This window comes from Vombatus ursinus, unplaced genomic scaffold (assembly GCF_900497805.2).
Source record: "Vombatus ursinus unplaced genomic scaffold, bare-nosed wombat genome assembly UNPS02014816.1, whole genome shotgun sequence".
Classification (NCBI taxonomy): domain Eukaryota; kingdom Metazoa; phylum Chordata; class Mammalia; order Diprotodontia; family Vombatidae; genus Vombatus; species Vombatus ursinus.
The window spans coordinates 1,320,110-1,336,157 of NW_020954594.1; the positions used below are offsets into that span (position 1 = coordinate 1,320,110).

A 16,048-nucleotide genomic window follows, 5' to 3' on the forward strand; every position below is an offset into this window, starting at 1 on the left:
AAAAAAAAAAAAAAAAAAAAAAAAAAAAAAAAAAAGCATAAAGTTAAAAAAAAAAATTAAGTGAGGTTAATCCAGCATGTCTGTTTGTGATCATTGTTCTCTTTTCTCGTTGTTTAGTAACAATCCCTTTGATAATACATTCTCAAATTTTTCCAAGAATTGAATTCAGCCTTACTGGCCTATAGTTTATGAACTCCGTCCAAGCTCTTTTTTTGAAAACTAGGAAACCAGGACATATTTACCCTTTAGTCCTATAACACCCTTCAGGTTCTCTATAGGCATTAGAAAAACAGTAGTATTGACTTAGCAATCATATCTGCTAGTTCATTCAGTACCCTGGGATGTAGTTCATCTAGGCCTAGGACCTTGAACTTATTGAGGGTAGCTAGAGGTTCTCTTACTATTTCCTTATTTTCCTCAAGTTTAAACTTCTTACCAGTCATTTTTATTCTGTCCTTTTCAGTCCAAAGATATTTTTCCTTGGCAGAGGAAACAAGTAAAATGAGTTGCCTTCTATAGGTCATCTCTCAAATTTATCCGGTCCCACATCTATTCTTTGATCCTCTTCTTTTGCTCAGTTTAGCTTTAAAAAAACTTTTTTAGGTCTTAGCTTTCCTCAACAACCTCAATTTACTCTGAACTTTAGCATTCTTGAAGTTATTTTTACTGGACCATTGTTGTTGTTCAGTTGTTTTTCAGTTATGTCCCACTCTTCATGATGCCATTTTGGGGTTTTGCTGGCAGAGACTGGAGTGGTTTGTCGTTTTCTTCTCCAGCTCATTTTACAGAGGAGGAAACTGAGGCAAACAGGGTTAAGTGACTTGCTCAAGGTCAAATAGATAGTAAGTGACTAAGACCAGTTTTGAACTCAGATCTTCCTGACTCCAGCTTCACTAAGGGACAATTAGAGTCTGACAACAGATAAGGGAAGATAGGGAGCCTGAGAGACAGTCAAATAGGAGTTCAAGGCTCTTTCAGAGAACAAGAAGCAGACCAGACATTTTATATATTAATAAAATAAAAGATTGGGCAATTGGTTAGAGTTTCCTGAGTTGCTCTCTCTAAGGATCTGAAGTGCCAGGAGAATCTTAACAACCAATCTTAACAAACCAACTCTTAGGGTTAGCAAATCATTCAACAACATCTCCTGGCTATGCTATGTGTGGTTATTCATCACCTGGTGCAGATTAAAATGCTGCCATGTTCTACTATCCTGGGTGAACCTTTTCTCTAGCTTTCAGGAAATCCTCCACAGAGGGACCGCCCAACACAACAAAGACCTTCCAATGATTATGTAGGCATGATCTAATTCCTCTGGTGAGGTACTCCCATTGGATCACTGGACAAGAATCCCACATTAAAAGAGCCAACAGTTAAGTAAATGTTTGTAGATGGTCTAAAAAAATACGATTCTTAGAATGCCACCTGACACTGCCACTATCACTATGGAAGTTGATGGAGCCCCATGGGATGAAGGGCCTATTTTTACCTACAGCTAACAAATAACCCTCTCCTTCCCTGCCCCTCCCCCCAAAAAAACATCCACACTATACAAACTGTATCTTGGTAGTTAATGGGGCTCGTCTTCCAAACCATCATTACCATATAACACACAATTCCCTCCTCACTAAAGAATAGGAGCTGCATCTGTAGGATGAAATTGTACAGGGGAAAAAATAGATCAAGTTCAATTGATTGTCTCTGTTGATTTGTATTACTTTCTTTATTTACTATACCCCATAACAACAACAACAATAGCTAGCATTTATAAAGCACCTTAAAGTTTACAAATCACTTTGCAAATATCTCATTTCATCCTTATAACAGCACTGGGAGTTAGGTGCTGTTATTATCCCCATTTTACAGATGGGGAAGCATCAGAATTTGAACTCAAGTCTTCCTGACTCCAGGTCCAGTGTTCTATTCACTGCACCACCTAACTGCCACATAAGGGAATCTGAAGGTAGCCTTCTAGGTTAAAATGTCACTTATTTCAATGGATCTAATATACTTATAAATTTATCTGAAGGGGTCCCAGCAGATGAATGATACCTTTGTCCCCAAATTTTTATATTTCTTAAGGTTTCCAAAGTTAGAATGTTAACCACAAACCCAAGTGCCTCCTTTGCTTAGGAAAGATTCCCAGTCACAGATTTTTAAAGTACATTTCATCATTTCTTCCATGGTAAAGAGTAGTTCCAAACCTAGGAGTTTAACCTATTCAATAGCACTGCCAGGAACTGAAGGGGTTGGAGGATGGGAAGACAAGCCAAGGTGGTTGGGGGATGGGGAGGGACTCTCAAATGAAGTCAGTTCTAAGGTAGCACACCTAGAAACTTTGCAGTCTGATAATGTGCTATTCATTTCCTTTCTGTTCAGCATAGATGGTTGTTTTTTTTATTTGCTTGTTTTCCATTTTTTCTCTTAATCAAGTTAGTAAAAGATAAACACTTTGAAGAATAAGAATCATCTTTTGTGTTTAATATTCTATAAAAAACTAATTAAGTCACTTTTTTTACTTAACTCCTTCATAAAATTTTAATACAGGAAAATCTAAGATCACCCCTTCTCTTCCCAATTCCTTTTACAGAGAAAGCAACTGGCCTTGGGGAGAAATGACTTACCCAAGATCACAGAACAAATTAATGCTTGAATAATGCAGTTTCCATTTAAGCATATTGAGTTTAACAAATTACTTTATTCACCTATGGGGAGCAAACAGCTAAAAGCCCAGCAGAGTTACTTATCTGATTAAAAATTTATCTTGGCTAAAGCCCTTTGGCTCTGTGGAAAGCTGTTTGGCAGTTCGGTGCTTGGTTTTTTGAGGGCACGACAGTGCCTACTGATTGAGGTTTGAACGAAGAGCAAACCCTTTTAATATCTGTGGAGTAGTAGCACACAGTGTACCCATCTCTAAGTTTTAAGAATTAAGAAGCATAAGAAGAATTAAAACTTCAAACACTCATGAAAAGTTAGTTTATCTTTTAATATCCGTGTGGAGAGTGGGTATAAATCTTTTTAACCCCATTCACCTCTTTTCTGGTTTTAAAATGCCAGAGAATTAAATAAATACAAAAGGATAATAAGGAAACAGGGCAGATAATGGCCAACAGATTAAAAAGTATTCTAGGCTCTTCCTAAAGGGGAAGATTCTCAGACTTACATTCAAATTTTTTAATATACATGCTGGGCTTCAGTTAAAAACCCCACCTGGACTATACAAGATTGCTGGCAGTCTTAGGGAGGAAGGTGAGGAGGGAGGGGGAGAAAAATTTAAAACTCAAAAGCTTATGGAAGTGATTGCTGATAAAGCAAAATAAATTAATAAAGAAAAAAGGAAAAAAAAAACACCACCTGGAGCCATTTGTAGCATGTTAGTGGGTGAACCCAATTACCAAGCATCCAGGGATACTAGAAGGTAAGTGTGGGCAGTGGATAGAGTTTAGGCCCTGGAGTCAGGAGGACCTGAGTTCAAATTTGGCTTTAGACACTTCCTACGTGTGTGACCCTGGGCATGTCACTTAATTCTATTTGCCTCAGTTTCCTCATCTGTAAAATGAGCTGGAAAAGGAAATGGCAAACCACTTTTCTTTGCCAAGAAAACCCCAAATGGGGTCACAGAGAGGTGACATGACTGAACAACAAAGTGGTTAGAAAGGGCAGAGCTACAAACTAGCTAGCAGATGATTAAATATAAAAACAAGCTTCTTCTCACTAGATAGTCTAGGTCATAAGCCATTTTCATCATCACTCACAGAACCTGTCAACTTGAATTAACGAGAAAGCAGCCGATATAGCAAAAATTGTAATTTTTATTTGGGACAAGGAATGTCGATACAGCAGCGAGTACTGGGGAGCTGGAAGAGGGGCAGGAGCAGAGGTTCTTGGGTAGAGGGAAAGGGGTTGCTGGCGCCACACGATGGGGACTTCCTTTGGTTTCATGTGGTAAATAGTTTTGCATAACTACTGAAAATCCATGGAGAAAGCTTGGGAATCTCTGAAGGGAAAGTTTAGGACATTTAGGTGATGGAGGCTGGGAGTGATAGTGTGGGTCTGGGAATGGGGATCTGGTCAGCTTCTGTCAACTGCATTTGACAAACCATAGTAAAAGCTCCCATTTATGTAATGATTTAAGATTGGCAAAGTGCATCACATAAATTATTAATTTCTTACAAAAACCCTATGAGTCTGATGCCACCATTATCCCCATTTTATAGATGAGGAAATTGAAGTTCAGAGAGCTTGCCCAGATTCACATAGCTAGTGTCTGAACAGGGATTCCAAACCAGGTCTTTGGATTGCCTGTCAGTCCAGCATTCTATGTATTATCTTGCAGGATTCCTTAGATTGTGATTTCCTAGACCCAGTGCAGGGACTGTGCTTTCGCTCTCTTGGTATCTCAGTGCTTAGCACAATCCCTGATACTTAGTAAGTACTTAATAAATGCTGTATGACAGACTGACTGATTTTCAGTCACAGTGTTGAAATTGAGGGGCAGGGGTGGAGGAGACCTTGGAGGTCACCTAGTCCAACCCTTCATTTTACAGAAAAGAAAATGGCAACCCAGTGTGATTTCTGATATGGTCAGTTAACCTAATGGCAAACTCAGGAACCACATTTCATCTGTAAAATTAAATCCTACAGTTCTTCTAGTCCATTGCTGCCCAAGGAAACACATATTTTCTATGTGCACATTTGAATAGGGTGCCTTCCCTAATCTTATATTATCCTTGATTCAGTATCGACCTCAGTAGTTGGATGAGGAGAGGAAGCGCTACCTCTCTCCTTTCAACTATTCACCCATTTACAAGGGAGGAGTCCTACCTTAGTACAGCCCAGCTTGTCTATTAATTTACTAGGCTAGAGTGTCTAAAACCAAATAGGCAGATATGATCTCATAGGTATCCCTGAGACTTAGAGGGGAACTTTGACTGGAACAAAACTTGAAAGGGAAAACATTATTTGTTATTATTATATTATATATTATTAATTATATCAATATATTAATATAGGTCAATATCTTATCTATTCTTTTAAGTGGAGGCAAATGCATGGCAGATTAAAAAGAGGCTGGTTTAATAACTCCACCCACTATACTTTTCAATTATATGTTCTACTGCTATGTGTAGAAAATGGAGAAATTGTTTAGTCAGAATTGGATTAATCAGGATTCTCATCTTGTCTGTAGCCCTAAGGCATTTTGTCAAATCCTCCACCCTTTAGTGAATGGAAATATACTCTGTGAAGTGAGGAAGACTCATCTTCCTGAGTTCAAATCCGGCCTCAGACACTGACTAGCTGTGTGACCCTCGGCAAGTCACTTTACCCTGTTTGTCTCAGTTTCCTCATCTGTAAAATGAGCTGGAGAAGGAAATGACAAACTACTTCAATATCTCTGCCAAGAAAACTCCAAATAGGGTTAAGAGTCAGACTGGACTGAACAACAAGAAGTACCTAGCTATTCTACTTTTGGCATAATTTATTTACTTAGTTAATAGATATCTGGATGAATGAAGTCTTCAATGATTTCCAAATCATACCTTTGTGTCACGATAGTGTTATGTTTTCCAAACTCTTCATCTATTTTCTCCATGTATCTAAGTGGCTTGTTGTTTTCTTATTCCAGTGACAAATATGAATACTATTTCTTGCTTCATTCATCTCAACAAAATTCTCTCTACTAGACTTCTGGTTCTTGGATTACTTTACATCACTATATCCTTTTGAATAAGCTTTTCCCTTTCAAAGCTTTATTCTAGTCAAAGATACCCCCTGACCAAGTGGTGGTGATACCTATAAAATCAAATTTGCCTCTTTTATTTTAGGCATTCTGGTTCACCTTGCTTGTTACCTATATTTTGTTTATGTGTGTGTATTTTGTATTTGGTTGTGCATGCCAGGTGTGTGTGTGTGTGTGTGTGTGTGTGTGTGTGTGTGTGTGTAGACAGATAGATAGATAGGTTGATAGATAGGTCAATAGACAGACAGACATCTGACTCCATGGGTTTTACTGTTGGCTACTTTTCACCAGTTTCTGCCTCCTCTTACCAAGCATCTCTATTGCTAGTATTCTCATTGTAATAGGCAGTTTTCTCCTCTTCACAATCCTTTTTCTCTTTACTTTTCATTTTTTTGATTGGATTTGCAAGATTACAGGCAAATGTATTTTGCCTTGCCTCTCTCAAGTGCACTTCTTCCCAGACCAAGAGTTCATCATTTCTTTATTTTAAATTGCCATTCAAAAATCACAACTAGCCCATACATGGGACTAAATCTTAGTATTATTAGATTGTTATTTCCTAGAGGAGCAGGGAGTTGTCTTTTGTGTCTTTCTGTATCCTCAGCATTTAATGTAATTCTTGGCACATTGCCATCATTGTGATAAGTTCAGGGGCACCCCAAAATGTTGGGGTGCCACCTGAAATTATGAGGAACAGACGGGTGGGTCCTAGTGTCTGAGGGAATTCACTCAGGCAGTCTCCAACTTAAAGAAAGGTATTTATTGAGGTGATGCACCCAAGCAGGCCTGCTGCCATATGGGAGAGGCAGAGCCTTGGGGGTTAGGTGTCTGGGTTAAATACAATTATATGGGATAGGAAGAAAGGGACAAGAGAATGGAAGGAGCAAGCATGGCTCCGAAATGCCTGGGATATCAGGTAGTCCAGAGGTGCCTTTATCATACAGATAAGCAAAGGGAATAGGACAGGGGATGGGAAGAGATGTTCTGGAATTGGGGGTGCTTTGTGAAAGCACAGTAGAGGGCTTCAATGCACAGTCTTCTCTGATCTCTTTTCTGGCTGGTCACATCCTGCATCTTATCTCATATTTCACATCTTGCTTCCTGCTTGCTCCATCTATTTCGAGTCTACCTCACCTCATTAGTTGTTCAGTCATATTTAGCTGTGTCCAACTCTTCATGACCCCATTTAGGGTTTTCACGACAAAAAATACTGGAGTAGTTTGCCATTTCCTTCTCCAGTTCATTTTACAGATGAGGAAACTGAGGCAAACAGGGTTAAGTGACTTGCCCAGGGTCACACAGCTAGTGTCAGAGCCAGATTTGAACTCTGGAATATCAGTCTTCCTGACTCCAGGCCAGGCACTCTAGTCCAGGTACTCCATCCACTACACGATCTAGCTGCCACAAAGTGGGTGTTTAATTAATGTTTATTGACTATTAGCATTATCCTATAACCAGCTGAACTAACTCACCTTATGGAGAAAACTAGTTTTATCTAAACTGGCTCATTTTCAGTGATTAAACCTACACTCATGGTGTTATTAAATGCCTGGCAACATCTCTTCTAAAATTATTTCTAGGCTTTGAGAAGGGAAAGATGGAGGGGCTGTCTGTACTATGAAATAGGGAAAATAGGGTGACATGATACACGGGGAGAGTAGAAGAGGAAAAGCCACATCACGGGAGCTGCACAGCATGGCTGTGTTCCATGACAGACTGACTAATCATCATCCCAGAGTCTTACCCTTTGGGATCTTTGGTGGCTAACTGTATGATGCTTGTTCTTATGATGCCAGTGAAACCATCTAAACCTAAATGTGAGCTAGAAGGAGTGCTGACTGAGGGAGGGGACCTGACCCTGCAGTGTGAGTCATCTTCAGGCACAAAGCCTATTGTGTACCACTGGCAGCGCATCAAGGAAAAAGAGGGAGAAGATGAGCACCTGCCCCCGAAATCACGGGTTGGTAAGTCATCTTTCTACTTTCTCATCAGACTAGCAGATTGAGTGTAGCATTGACAGTCAAACAAACTGAATTCTAAATTTGTATTTGCCAGCAATTCACTATATGACTTGAGCAAGTTTCAGGAAGTCAATTACTCCATCTATAAAATGGCCATATAATAGCTCATTCCCCTCTTCTTCATGAAAGTGGTATGTTATATTCAAAGTATAGTGGAAAGAGCCCTGGACTTGTTGCCAGAAGATCTGGGTTCAAATCCCAGCTCTGCTATGAACTATCTGTATGATTTTGGGTCAGTCACATAACCTCTCTAATCTTTACCTATAATAATATAATATATAATAATAATATAATAATATCTACCATTTATGTAGAATTTTAAGGTTTGTGAAGCACTTTATGTATGTTACACACAACTTTGTGAGGTAGGTGTTGTTGTCATCCCCATTTTTTGGATGAAAAAACTGGTACAGAAGGTGTGTTGTGACATGCTTACAGTCACAAAACTATTAAGTGTCTTGGGCAAGATTTGAACTCCACTCTTCCTGCCTTTGAGTCCAGAGCTCTATCCACTCCCCCCACCTAGCTGCCTTATGATAGGAATTGACCAAAATGTTGATAATAATCTCATTTTCTTAGGTTGTTATGAGGAACTCACCTTGCAAACAATAAAACTCTATAAATTTAAATTACTTTTATTGAAAGGATAGAGCAATCCAAGTCATTCTTATTTTGTCTTACTTGGTATTCTCTAAAAGCATACCATCCCTTTTTAATTTTAGAAAGGTACCTAAAATAAAAATGCCCCCCAGTTTCTCCCCATTGATTAACAGTGAATTTTATTGGTCATTCAAACAACTCGCATTTATTAATTATTAATATGCCCACAGTGCTCAAGGTGCAAATTTAGGTAGCCATGAGCCTGCCGAGGAAGAACTTAAAATCTGTCTTTCTGTTTTGTGTTAAGACTATGAAAATCCTGGGCGTGTTTTGCTACAGAATCTCACTTTATCTTCCTCTGGACTCTATCAATGCACAGCTGGCAATGAGGCGGGGAAGGAAACCTGTGTGGTTCGAGTGACTGTGCAGTGTGAGTATGGGAGGACAGTAGATGCGGCGGAAGTGTGGGAAGGCAGCAGCGGAAGCAGGAAGTCTTGCTCTCTTGAGTCTCCCTGCAGCAAGTACTGTGCTTCAGGGACAAAAAGTCTGAGCATTAACAAGTTCAAGATCAAAGCTCTATTTCCTAGAATGATTTCATAATTTCCCAGGTGACTAGGGAAGATTTATTCTACCTGAACTTGGGAGTAGACTTGCAAACAAGAGTGAAGAGTTTAGTAATCCATCAAACGTATTTAATAGCCTGTCTACCCTTCCCCAGGAGGGCCACAGGGAGCCAAAAAAAAATTAACATTCCTTATTTATTTATTCATTCATCCATTCATTCATTCATTCATTTATGGCTGGCCTATACCACTACTCATTCAAGACAAGAATAAAAGAGGGGTTTTTTTTGTTTGTTTTTTTTTAACAAAGACATCCCTATTTATTGCTGGGGTAAGGGGGGGCCATTGGATGGTTGAGCAGAAGGAAGGAAATAGAAGGGAGAGAAAAAAGATACTTGTTAATTTTTTAAAAATCATAAATTATAACACACAAACACACAGTGTCCCTAAAGATACAGTTCTGGATGTGCCTTTTTAATAATTTGCCATAGTCAGTTTGTCAGCTTTAGACTTTCAAACAGGAAGTCCAAACTCTAACTCAGGGTCTGCTTGATGTAGTAAGCAGTTTGTTAGCCTCGTGATCTGAAGGTCTTCCAGTGTGAGCCTTGTAAGAGCAACTGATTGCTGGCATTTTTTAAAAAGGGATATCAGAGTATATATGATGACTCCATGGACATAGGGGTTCTAACTACTATAGATAAATCTTGAGATAAACCATTTGAGGACATATGGATAACTGATTCTCTTAATAGAAGCTCCAGGCATTTCAGAAGTAGGGTGAAATTTTTGGTTCAGGGAGCCTCCAAACCCAAACAATTTAATAGAGCGTAATCTGTCTTGACCTCTTTAAGCCTCTGTTCTCACATCTATAAAATGGGAATAATAAATCTCAATCTATCTACCTCTTACGGCAGGTGAAAGATGAAAAGACTGAGGAAACAAAGGTTTGATCGTTTAAGCACAACATGGTAATTGTTCAACAAACAGGGCCCAGATCTTCTTACCTTAGGCCTGAACCCAGAATAGAGGGGGACACAGATTCTTATACATTAAAAACAATTAATCAAATAAGACCAACTAATTAAAAGGAAACAATACAACATTAGGTAATCTGATTTCTAACTGGAGGAAAGATTAGGGACTTTCCAAGTTGCAAGGAGGAGAGTGAACAGGTTTGCAATTCCCTGAAATCAGGAAATGAGGTGTCTCATTCCTCCCAAGTATCTATAAGCAATCAAAGGAACATGGCAACAATAACTGATTGATCAGTTTGGGTCCAGTTTTCAGATAAGACATATGGGTTGCTTGAAATGTACAATTGTGAGAAAATTCCTTGCATCAGTCTTTGGATCTAAGTTTCTAGTCCTTAGTTAAGGGTCTCTAAACAGCAAGTAGAGGTGGTCCAGTTTCCCAGACATGAAGGGCTAGGTTCAAACAATACAATAAGGTTTTCTCCCAATTCCCACAATTGAATAAACTTTTCTCACAAGACAAAATTTGGGGGGCAAATAGGTGGCGCAGTGGATAGAGCACCGGCCCTGGAGTCAGGAGGACCTGAGTTCAAATACGATCTCAGATACATAACATTCACTAGCTGTGTGTCTCTGGGCAAGTCACTTAACCTCAATTGCCTGACATTAAAAAAAAAATTGGGTTAGACCCATAATTGAATAAAAGGGAACTGAACTAGCTCTAGAATTGAGTCATAAGATGAAGTCAGTGGGTTCACCCAATTTCCACTAACACTTGCTGTTCTAATCCCCTCAATTCCTTCAGCCCCTCTCAAGTTCTGTGAGTAAAGTAATTCATAAACTAAAGAATACAATGTAAACATGAACCATCATTACTATTTATTATTATTATAGTTGTTGTTAGGCTAGATGTAGAAATTTAGAGGTTCTGAGTATAAATTGGGGAAGAGAAATACCAAGCAGTTAAGTGAGCTCCTAGCCCTGCCTGAATCCTACTTCTAAGTTCCTGTAGTTAAATCTCACCCTGAGTCTAAGCCAAGGACTCCATTTTTATTCATTTTTATCATAGGAGGAAGGAGCGAGAAGAAAGACAACAAGAAAGGAAAAGGGTATAAGCAGAAGGTTATTAAGTTGCCAATCCCTAGAACACTTGCTCCAAAGCTCAGTTTTTTAATGATCTTGATTGCAAAAACATAGAAAATGGTAGTGACTCACCCCAGAAAAGGATGGTTGTAGTTGTTTTATACCCAAAAGCGAAGTACTCCATAACCCAATCTGAGGTTAGTGTTTTCTAAGTATCTGGTTTTCTCAGCTCATGTCCAGTTCTGATTCTGCTTTCTGAGGAAACAGATGTACAAAGCATTGGCATGATTGCGGGTGCAGTGACGGGTATGGTGGCTGGAGCCCTACTGATTTTCCTCTTGATATGGTTGCTCATCCGAAGAAAAGACAAGAAAAGATATGAAGAAGAAGAGAGACCCAATGAAATCAGGTAAAAAAAAAAATCCCCAAACCTTTCCTAGATATTTCAATTCTTTTTCTGTTTAAAAAAGTTGAAAAAGAAGAAAGGCCTCTCAATCACCTAGGCTTATTACCTCAGGGTTATCCTTGACTCTTTCCACTGCCTTAACCCCCACATCCTATCAGTTGCTCCAAGTCTGGTTTATTCTCCTTCCCTAACATCTCTCAAATATGTTCTGTTCTCAATATTCACTTTACTATAAAACTGGTTCAGGCCCTCTCATCTGAATCATTGTAATATCCTGCTAACTGGTGTCCCTGCTTCTAGACTTTCTTCACTCTGATCCATCCTTCACATAGCTGCCAAAATAATCTTCCTAAGAACTGACAGGTCTGACCCTGGCACTCTGCTGCTCAAAAACCTTTGATGGCTCTCAAGGACTCAGTAAAACTTCTCAGCCGTCAACAATCTAGCTTCCATCTACCTTGGATAAACTCGTCTCAGCATTTTGTATTCTAGCCAAATTGGACTACTAGCTGTTTCCAAACAACTTTCCATGGTGACAAGCCACACTCCATATCTGAAATGTTCTTTCTTCTGAGAATTTTCATGGAGGCTAAGCTTAGGCGCTACTTCTTTGATAACTTTACCCACTCAAATCACCTTTACTTCTCGGTATAAATTATATTCCATCCACACCCAACCCCAATAGAGCATAAACTCCTGCTTTTTATTCCCAGTACCTAGTGTATTGCATAGAGGAAAGGCTTAACAAATGTTTGTTGAATTCTGTTGAATTGAATTCTAGATCTAGCTTTGTGGTTATCAGCAATATGACTTCAAGAATTCCCAATTTCCACTTAACTGCCTCTTAGTCATGCATCAGATTCCTCAAATTGAGTATTCTTTTAGTTTGGACATAATACTTAGAAAAGTGCTTTAATGGGTTATTCCTAAGACAATAAAGAAACCTATAATTATTTTAATAGAATGATATTATTGTAATACAGTTAAACAGGAGCAGAATATAATAGAAAGAGCACTGGACAAAGAAATCACCACTAGGTCCTAACCTTTATGTGACTTTAAGCAAGTTAAAGCTTATCTGAACCTCAGTTCCTTCATCTATAAAATGGTGATAAGGTAATAGAACTGCTGTTAAGACTGAATGGGATAACAAAGGTGAAAACACCTTGAAAGAGGTATACAATTAATTGTAAGACAGTCAACAAACTTCATTTAAGGCTCCATATAGAAATGTGACCTTGCTTCTGGATTACCTTTCTTAGGCTTTTTCTCTGTTTTCCTATTTGTTTATCAACATTTCCTATTAGATCTCTTTTGACCTCTTTCCATTCTCCCAAAAGATACACACATATAAACATGCAGGCATCCTCCCCTCAACAGATTCAACACATTGATAGAAAACCTTCCCCTCTAACTTCACTAACACCTTCTGTCTTACCTTAATGCACAATGTCCCAACATACTCCTCTAACCCTTTTTAGGGGTGAGCCCACAACCCTCAGAAAGCAGTCACTTGAGAATATCTTTCTCATACATTCCTTTCTTTCTTCTGATGCTGTCACCACCCTGATTCTTGCCCTCATCACATAATGCCTTAGGGGTAAGTCTTTCCCACTCCTCTGTTCTCTAGATCTTCCTAAAATGCTTGTCTGATCGTGTCACCTCCACCTATTAAATAAACTCCAATGGCTCCCTTTATCTCCACAATCAAATAGAATATCCTCTGTTTGGCGTTTTAAAGCCCTTCATAACCTGGCCCATAACCTTCCTAGACTCCCTTCTAGGTACCATCAATCAGATCCAGTGATAGGCCTCTTGCTGTTTCTTAAATAGGACATTCCACCTTCTGACTGGGCATTTCCACTGGTTGTCTCAAATGCCTGGAATTCTCTGCCTCCTCATCTCTGCCTCCTGCTTCCTTCAAGTCCTAGCTAAATTCCCACCTTCTACAAAAAGCCTTTCCTGATCCCTCTTAATGTTAGTGACTTCCCTCTGAGATTTATTTCCATTTTATTCTGTTTATATCTTGTTTGTACATAGTTGTTTGTATGTTGCTCCCCCATTGGACTGTGAGCCCCTTGAGAGCAGGGACTGGTTTGTTCTTTTTATTTTGGCTTTTATTGGTATCTCCAACACTTAGCATAGTGCCCGGCAGAAAGTAAATGCTTAATGAATGCATGGTGACTTGATTTGAGAAGAGCATCTCTGCACTTAGACTCAGGCTTTCTCTTCTGAATTTTAATCCCCTCTTATTTCTGTCTGCAGAGAAGATGCTGAGGCACCTAAAGCTCGACTTGTGAAACCTGGCTCCTCATCCTCTGGTTCCAGGAGTTCCCGTTCTGGCTCCTCCTCCACCCGCTCCACAGCCAATAGTGCCTCCCGAAGTCAGAGGACACTATCCAGTGAGGCTGCAGCCCAGCCAGGGGCAGCCTCCCACCCCTACAGCTTGGTGGGGTCAGAAGCAAGAGGCCCAGAGCCAAAGCAAGTCCATCATGCCACCCTATCCAAGGCAGGGACCATACCCAGCACGGTCCCCAATCAGAGCAGAGCCTTCCAAACTGTCTGAGTTGAGATGGACCCTCCTCCCAAATACTCTCCTGATGATCAGAGTCTTGGGATACTCCTGGTTACTTGGAACTCAATCACCAGCCACCCAGTCCCTTCAGGACAGGGAGAGAGGTCATTGAGATGACTACAAACATTGCAAAGGACTTGCTCATATGAGTTCTTTGTTTCAACAGGGCACCAAATAAGGATGATATGTGAACTGAGTAACCTACAAAGAGGCATTTCTTTATGCTTTAAGACTGGAATGGGCAGGAGAAGCTCATTCCTACCTATCTCTTAGCCAGGATACCTGGAGAGGGATGAGCATGCTAGAGTCTATTTGGCATCACTGCTCTGATTTACTATTTCCAATTAGAAATAGGGTTTTGCTCATGATTTCCTACGCACCTGTACAGACACCTGTTGAGTTACTAGGTTTATGCAAATATCCAAGCAGGGTTCACAAAGATGTGGATTATTCAGATAGCCTTAGAGTTCACTTATCTGCCCAGTCTAGTTGGTTCACCACTTCTGAGAACACTGAAACACAGAACCCTGACTCTCATCCTGGTTTTAGTTCACTTGTGGGGAGGCTTGGTCCTCAGTTTTAAGGGGGAATTAAAGAGGTCCAAGAAAAATATGAAGCAAAGGATTCTTTCCATATTCCACATGCCTGGAATCCTCCTACTTAATGGCAAAGTTCTGTAAACAAACAAACAAACAAACTGAAAACTTATCCAGGGACTCGATAAAGGTATTAGCGTTTTGTTTCGGGGGATTTCTGAGAAATATCAAGAACAAACATGTAAGGCAATCTTGGCTTTTCTTTCTTTTCTGTCTACCAGGATTTTTGCTTTGGGGATCTATATAGGAAAAGACTGTTCATTATACATTCTAAAATAGTATTAAGAAAGTGGTCTTCAAGAGAGAAGGGATTTTTAGTGGATAATTCGCATTTATAGAGTGCTTTACAATTTGGAACATACTCCACCCCTCCCTATTCCATGAATAGTGCAAATATTCTTATCCCTGTATTTCAGATTAGTAAACTGAGGTTCAGCGGGGCTCAATGAATTATTTATAGCTACCCACGACTTGAACCCAGTTCCTCCAGCTCTTCGTTTAGTGCCCACTTCACACCATGCTGCCTCTGAATGTTATAGATGTCCCCTGAAATACCACCCTTGTCTTCTCTTCCTGAGACCACAAGCAACTCACATTTCAATACCGAATGAACAGAAAGAGGATTGTCTTTTTCATGTTTGTTTCTAAGGAGTGCTAAGAGGATTCTAAGAAGTTCTGTCTCCACTTGGTGAATTCTGCCTCTTACTTTTTCCATAATAGCTGTGGCTCTAGAAACTTTGGGGATTCTTGGGTTTTGAAAGATCCTACAGACCAGGGCTTGACAACCTTTCTGATGGCAAATATTAAGTATTCCCCTTTCTTGGGAGAGTGGGGAGGAAGGAAACTAGTTTTTATTTTGCTCTTTCACTGGCTAAGCATGGTGAATATAGATACAAGCAAAAAGAAAGATAATTCCTGCCCTCCAGGAGCTTATGTTCCTAGGGGGATAGACAACAACCTAAGGGTGGGGATGCGTGTGGGGGTGGGGGGGGACATATATCTGGCCACTGAAGTGGACAGGGACAAGAAGGTTGTGGTAAGCAGGTGGTTTGGCCAATAAGAGAGCACCTGTCCAAGTCTTAGACCATTAGGAGAGATCAGTGCTCCTCTAGCCCTCTAGGCTAGAGGTAACTAACTGTGTGCAACACAAAACCAAAGTTGGGAAACGATTTTGTGGTGGGAGCGCTGGCTGGCCAAGTGTTGGTCAGGCTTGATTTTCTCTCACTTAGCTCACAGGTTAAACCCTTGGCAGCTAACCACTTATCTGTTAGCATTTTAATGGGGAAAGGGAAGAATCCAGTAGGAATTGTGAATAAAAGGCAGAGGTAGACCTGGGGTGGGGGTGGGGGGGGTGTTGCCAAATCAAATTTCTTTCATACTTCATAGTTTTATCTATATTGTTTCAAAAATCATTTCTTCTACTTATGGCATGGTGACTCTCCTTTTAAGTAGATTCAATTTCCCCTTCCAGAGCTGGTGACACTATACATTCC

General features: G+C 39.9%; 1 protein-coding gene across 2 annotated transcripts in view; it reads left to right on the forward strand.

The window, feature by feature from the left end:
• CLMP (CXADR like membrane protein) overlaps positions 1 to 15,518 on the forward strand; it is a 122,450-nt gene extending 106,932 nt beyond the window's left edge. For both annotated transcript variants that reach the window (XM_027835741.1, XM_027835739.1), the window contains 4 exons: positions 7,537 to 7,704; positions 8,669 to 8,791; positions 11,246 to 11,387; positions 13,650 to 15,518. In XM_027835741.1, the coding sequence (XP_027691542.1) occupies positions 7,537 to 7,704; positions 8,669 to 8,791; positions 11,246 to 11,387; positions 13,650 to 13,950 (734 nt within the window). In that variant the 3' untranslated portion in view covers positions 13,951 to 15,518. The remainder of the gene's footprint in view (positions 1 to 7,536; positions 7,705 to 8,668; positions 8,792 to 11,245; positions 11,388 to 13,649) is intronic.
• Positions 15,519 to 16,048: the final 530 nt, after the last annotated feature.